This window comes from Magnolia sinica, chromosome 10 (genome assembly GCF_029962835.1).
Source record: "Magnolia sinica isolate HGM2019 chromosome 10, MsV1, whole genome shotgun sequence".
NCBI classification, from domain to species: domain Eukaryota; kingdom Viridiplantae; phylum Streptophyta; class Magnoliopsida; order Magnoliales; family Magnoliaceae; genus Magnolia; species Magnolia sinica.
The window spans coordinates 6,005,291-6,012,167 of NC_080582.1; the positions used below are offsets into that span (position 1 = coordinate 6,005,291).

The window sequence follows — 6,877 nt, forward strand, 5'->3', positions numbered from 1 at the left end:
AGGAATTGATCCGTAAGGGTCTCTTGAGAGAGAGTATGAGCCCATGTGCCGTACCAGCATTATTAACGCCAAAAAAAGATGGAAGCTGGCGCATGTGTGTCGACAGCCGAGCAATCAACAAAATTACCATCAAATATCGGTTTCCAATACCACGGTTGGACGACATGCTCGATATGTTAGAAGGGGCTAAGGTATTCTCTAAACTAGATCTAAGGAGCGGGTACCATCAGATTCGTATTCGACCCGGTGATGAGTGGAAAACGGCATTCAAGACCAAGGAAGGGTTGTATGAGTGGCTGGTCATGCCCTTCGGCCTATCGAACGCACCAAGTACTTTTATGCGTTTGATGAATCAAGTTCTAAAACCGTTCACTGGCCGATTTGTGGTAGTATATTTTGATGACATATTGATATATAGCCAGGATGAGGCGGAGTACAGGAAACATCTCAGGCAGGTGCTACAGGTCCTACAACTTAACAAGTTGTACCTCAACTTGAAGAAGTGTAGTTTTTTAACTGACAGCCTATTGTTTCTAGGATTTGTTGTAACGTCCATAGGCATTCGTGTGGACGATGAAAAGGTGCGAGCTATTAGGGAATGGCCGATCCCGACAAACATTCATGAGGTGAGGAGTTTTCACGGGTTGGCGACTTTCTATCGTCGATTTGTGCGAGATTTTAGCACCATAGTCGCGCCTATAACAGATTGCATAGAAAAAGGACCGTTCCAGTGGACCGATAAAGCTGATAAGAGTTTTCATGAGATCAAGCATCGTTTGTCTACAACACCGGTCTTGGTGCTTCCTAATTTCGACAAATTGTTTGAGGTTGAGTGTGACGCTTCATACGTCGGAATTGGAGGAGTATTATCACAGGAAGGCAGGCCAGTAGCCTTCTACAGCGAGAAGCTCAGCGAAGCCCGAAAGAAGTGGTCGACTTATGAGCTTGAGTTGTACGCAGTTGTTCAGGCGCTGCGACATTGGCGACATTATCTGATTCAAAGAGAGTTTGTTTTGTACACTGACCATCAAGCATTAAAGTTTATTAATAGTCAGACTAACGTGAATCGTGTGCATGCTAGATGGGTTGCGTTTTTACAGGAATTCACGTTCGTTCTGAAGCACAAGTCAGGGCAGCAGAACAAGGTGGCTGATGCACTTAGCCGTCGTGCATCACTACTAGTAACAATGAGCAACGAGGTAGTCGGCTTCGACTGTCTCAAGGAGCTGTATGCCGAGGATGAGGACTTCAAAGATTCTTGGATGAAGTGCTAAGAAGGTCACCCCAGTGATCTTCATATACAGGATGGTTTTCTCTTCAAAGGGAATCAATTATGTATCCCCCAAAGTTCTCTGAGGGAGCAGATTATTCAGGAGCTATATGGAGGTGGCTACGGTAGACACTTGGGGCGAGACAAGATGTGAGCTCTTGTGGAAGAGCGGTATTACTGGCCGTAATTAGTACGCGATGTGGGAAAAGCCGTACAAGGGGCAATCTCAGAATACACCCCATTACCTGTGCCTGACGGTTCTTGGGAGGATTTATCAATAGACTTCGTACTTGGTCTCTCACGAACACAACGTGGCATGGATTCGGTGTTCGTGGTGGTAGATCGTTTCTCCAACATGACACACTTTAACCCATGCAAGAAGACCCTCGATGTAACACACGTGGCGAATCTATTTTTTAGGGAGGTTGTATAGCTACACGAGGTCCTTAAGATCATTACTTTCGATCATGACACAAAGTTCATTAGCCACTTTTGGCGGACTTTATGGAATCGATTCGATACACGACTTCAATTCAGCAGTGCTTACCACCCATAAACTGATGGGCAGACCGAAGTTGTGAATCGCACATTAGGAAACCTCTTTCACTGTATTTTAGGAGAAAAACCGAAGAAGTGGGATTTGGCCTTGTCTCAAGTAGGTTTGCATTTAACAACATGGTGAATTGCTCGACAAGGAAATCACAGTTTCAGATTATTTACGGACGAGTGCCTCGTCACACACTTGACTTGGTCCCTCTGCCCAAGCACGCAGGCACGAGCATCGCAGCAGAACATATGGCAGACAAGATCATGGGCATCCATGCAGAAGTACAGACCAAGCTACATGCCTCGAACGAGAAGTACAAGGAACAGGCGAACAAGCATCGGCGACAAAAAGTGTTCGAGGTGGGCGACCGCGTTATGGTCCATCTGCGCAAAGAGAGATTTCCGACGGGGACGTACAATAAGTTGAAAAATAAGAAGATTGGACCCATCCCAATCATCCGAAAGATTAATGATAATGCTTATATTGTTGATCTTCCAGATGACATGGCAATCTCACAGACTTTCAATGTCGCGGACCTGACCGAGTATCATGAACCAAAGCATGACGAGAACTCGAGGACGAGTTCTTTTGAAGTGGAGGAGACTGATGTAGAGTGAGTTACGGACAGTTATATGACCAAGATGGATCAGAAAAGGCCCGGTCGACGACAGAAGTGATCCAGACCATCGAACCTTAAATCGGGCGTATCTTGCAATCCGGAATGAGTTATCTGACGTAAAATATATGATTTTGGGGTAGAACGAGCTACTGAAGCCAACCAACCCGGCTATGCCGGGTTGCGCAGCCCGGAATTGCGAAAAATCCCTGGATTGACGGTCGTTTCCCTGTTTTAATTTCGTTTTTACTATAAATAGTAAGTTTTAGTTTGATTATAACTCTTCATCTGTCGGGCTTTAGGAGTTGCGCCCAACGTGAAAAGAGCTTAGAATAATTAGGAGAACGGTTTGGTGAAGCCAAATAGGACACTTACTATTTTTGGCCGAAAACCTTGCGCACTAGTAGACATCACGACCGTCTATAAATAGTAAGTTTACTATTTATAGTAAGTCGCGGATTCTAAGAGTTTGAGTTGTAGTTTGCTTCTAATTTCTTTCCCATTGCTTGGTAGCCCTATTTAAAGGGTTGTGAACTCGTTTTTATTCATCAATTAATCAATTTCGAATTTATTAGAATTTATTTCTATTTTCTGCTTTCTTTTACTCGTGCTTTCTTTCCTCGTGAGGAGTCCAGAGAAGCTCCGTGGATTCGGAGTAGTTATCCTCATCACGTTCATCCTTGCGTCAATTGGCATCAAAGTGAGCATGGAAATAAAACACACACATCACCGTGGTCACCACAGCGGGTGTTGGTGGGGTCACTGCAGAATTCGCTTCCAGCGGATGAATGTTCTGGTTAATGAACTGTAGGCCCCACTTACAAGTACCAGCGAGGGAGGCAAGTGGATTACGTGGTGTGCCACATACCAGCCACCTTGGTGGTGGTCACCGAGTTGTATAGGCCTTGTGTTATATCCACACATTCAATACATTCTGGAAAATCATTTTAGTTCATGAGCCAGAAAAATGAGGCAGATAGAAGGCTCAACTAGACCACACCACAGAAGTGGGGATAATGATATCCACCGTTGAAACCTTCCTAAGGCCCACCATGATATTTATTTGTCATCCAACCTCTTCACAAGGTCACACTGACCTGTGTGGAAAAAAAAAAAAATATTAGGTTGATCAAAAACTTCTGTGGCCCACTTAAGCTTCGGATCCACCTCATTTATAAGCCCATGGACTAAAATGACCTCATAAAATGGATGGACGGTATGGATATAACACATACCTCATGGTTAGCCCAAGGAACTTGGTGACGCTAACATACCACATAGTTGGGTGATGTGTGGTACACCATCAGATCAGATTTCAAGCGCCCTGCTTACAAGTGAGAGAGAAAGAGAGGGAGAGAGGGAGACGTACAACTGTTCATCGCTGTCCCTCCTTGCCCACAAAGCACAACCCATCTATAGCAATTCTGAGATTATTTCTCTACCAACAATACGAACTGTTCTAATTTCAGCGATGTGACGCACCTTGAGATGGTCATCTCCGCCACCCCTTACCCTCTTCATGAATTCTTCTGACATGTCACCTAAAAATAGTTGTTGGATGGCAGCGAGGTGCTGAAAGCCATCTGGGAGCATCTTTAGCTTTGGACATCTGTCAATAAGAAGATGCTGTAGAGATTTCATTGTACCCTCCTCTATTCTACTCCACTCTTCCAATTCTTCCATGTCTCTGATAATCATGGTTCTGAGCTTAGGAAATCCTCCAGACGTGCAGCAAATCTGCTTCCCCACATAAGCAGTATTGAGACACAGGGAAACCAGATTGGGTAACTGTCCAAGGGTAATGAGTGGATCTTCCTTAAATTGGCTATGCAACAGTTATATGTTCCGGAGACAGTTGTGTGAACCAATCCATTGGGGAAACTCCTTCATCACACCTACCAAAGAAAGTTTCTCAAGGTACTGTGGAGGCCGCGACAATTCTTGTACTTTGAGTTCTTGATCATAGCCCATGCCCATTATTTTGAGAGATCGCAACCATTTCAACTGACTAATGGAATCACATAGTTGTCTACAATCTTCCTCTTTTACTAATCCAATTGTTAATTTCTTAAGTTGGGTTAAGTAACCCAACTCTCTTAAAAAGCCACCGTCGACTGATGCACCTGATAGTGTTTGGAGGTTGCTTAAACTGGCTATTCGCTCAGGCATCTTATAGAATTCCCTACTGCCAATAAATTTCATCAAATTAAGATGCGTCAATGTCGTAAGCATCTCTATTCCAGTGGGTAAACCTTTCAAATGGGAATCTCTGACATCCAGCGTCTGTAGGTTGTGCAGTCTTTGCAATGAAACAGGGAGTTCCTCAATCTCTGTCCTCCTCAAGCTCAAATACCGTAAGTGAATCAACCCTCCAACTTCATTCGGCAAAATCTTTATTTTAGTGCCTTCTAGATCTAATACCCTCAATAATTTGAATTTTGAAAACATTCTACAGAAAGAGGAAGAGGGAAATTCCTGGTCGTTAAATAGAAGAAGTGACCGAGGATTCAATTCAGGCATGCTTCCTGGAATATCAATTGCAGTGTTTTGGATGGCCAACCGACGTTGCACTTCTTTGAAATTATTTCTTCGATTTGGTAGGATTGCTGCGAAATTTTCCTTCTTAAACATGTGAATAGCAATGTCACGCATGAGGTCATGCACTTGACACGCTATCAATTCCCTTCTATCATGATGAATGACAGGTAGGAGCAGGTTCCTATCAATGAGCTGAGCAAAGTAATTACTTGAAACTTCTTCGAGTGTCTTTCGTGGATGTTCCTCAATGAAGCCCTCGGCCACCCACATGCGAATCAGCTTCTTTCTCTTAATCACATGATCCTCAGGAAACAGACCACAGTACAAGAAACAATATTTGAGGTGAAAAGGTAAATAGTTGTAACTCGTTAGCAGGGCTCGATTTAATCTTGCAAGATCTTCATTATCTTTCAGTTCCGAATCAAGATTTTCAAACACTTCACTCCATTCAGCTAGATCAGTTCCCTTATTTGACATGAGGCCACCAATTACCACAATGGCGAGTGGTAACCCTTTGCATCTTTTGACCAAGGCATTTCCCACTTCGACTAAGTGCTGCGGACAGGTTCCCTGAGTGTCTTCGTTCATGAATGCCCTTTTTACGAAGAGTTCCCAAGCCAATTCATGAGATAATGGCTTCATTTTGTGCATATGCCATTTCTCATGGACAGGGCGGGCTGTATTTTCACTGCGAGTGGTGAAGATGATCTTGCTACCACCTTCATGAGGCAAAGCATATTTGACAGCTTCCCAAACACTAGTATCCCATATATCATCAAGGAACAGAGCGTACCTTTTTACTTGCAAATAGTTGTTGATCATCTCTGCTAATTTTTCCTCATCCATTGTCTCTGTATGATTTGGAGCCGCCTCCCGCCTGCTCTCATAAAATCCTTCAAGCATGCGCTTCAAGATTTCCTTCTTTTGGAATGATTGAGACACATAAATCCATGCATGGCAATCAAAACTTGTCTTTGCAGTTTTGTACACTTTCTTTGCAAGAGTCGTCTTTCCGGAACCGCCCATCCCCACAATCGAAATGACAGTACGCTGTTGTGTCTCCTCTTTTTCCAGCAACAATTGCTCCAGTTTCATGGCGTCATTCTCGAGCCCCACTATGTCTGCTTCTTCGACCCAAGAAGCAGCAACTCCAGGATCTCGATTGCCAGCATCTGTAGCAATTGAACTTCTCTCTTCTTGAAATGCAGAGTGAAACCCAAACCGTTCGCCTCTTTCTTGTATCTCCTTCACCTCCTTTCTAATCTTTTGAATTTGAGTACTGAATCGGTGCCGAAATATCAACCGCTTGATGAAACAGGCATGAAAGACAAAGCAGCCCATGTGTTCATTCTGAAGACCCCGTTGTGACTCCATTCGGATCATGAACTCATCGACTGCATCTTCGGCATTGAAGACTAAGTACCTTACTTGGGTAATCCAAGCCGCCACAACTTCCTCCCTCTCCTTTCTTTGATCGGCGTCCTTTAAGAAAGCTCTAATGGTTTGGAGCTCTTTCCTGATCCACTCAACATCATCATGAACTCCAGTGAGGAGCTCCACTTCATGGATGACTTGCTCACTCAATTTTTGAACATAAAAGGAAAGAACAGCGCCAGCCATTGCTACACTCTTGTTTCACTTTCTGCTGAATCAATGAGAACTTCTCCTTCTTTTGAATTTGGGGTGCAGAGAACTCCGATTCCTCCACCTCTTACATTAACCTCTCCTTGCTTTCTTTCTTCACTCCTTTATCCTGCACTACGATTACTGTAAAGAAAAAAAATAAAATCAGTTAGGATCTTTTTTGCATTTCTTGGATTGTTTCCCAAGTCCTTCGTGGGGAGCCAAAGGAAACAAAGATTCAGCTCGTGACCTTAAGCTAATCTGGGCTTTATTACAAATAAAA

The 6,877-nt window shown here is 43.7% G+C and overlaps 1 protein-coding gene across 1 annotated transcript in view; it reads right to left on the minus strand.

Annotated features, from left to right (window-relative positions):
• LOC131257644 (disease resistance protein RPM1-like) overlaps positions 1–6,591 on the minus strand; it is a 33,566-nt gene extending 26,975 nt beyond the window's left edge. The window contains exon 1 of the mRNA XM_058258424.1: positions 3,803–6,591. Coding sequence (XP_058114407.1) covers positions 4,270–6,591 — 2,322 coding nt within the window. The 3' untranslated portion in view covers positions 3,803–4,269. The remainder of the gene's footprint in view (positions 1–3,802) is intronic.
• Between the last annotated feature and the right edge of the window lie 286 nt (positions 6,592–6,877).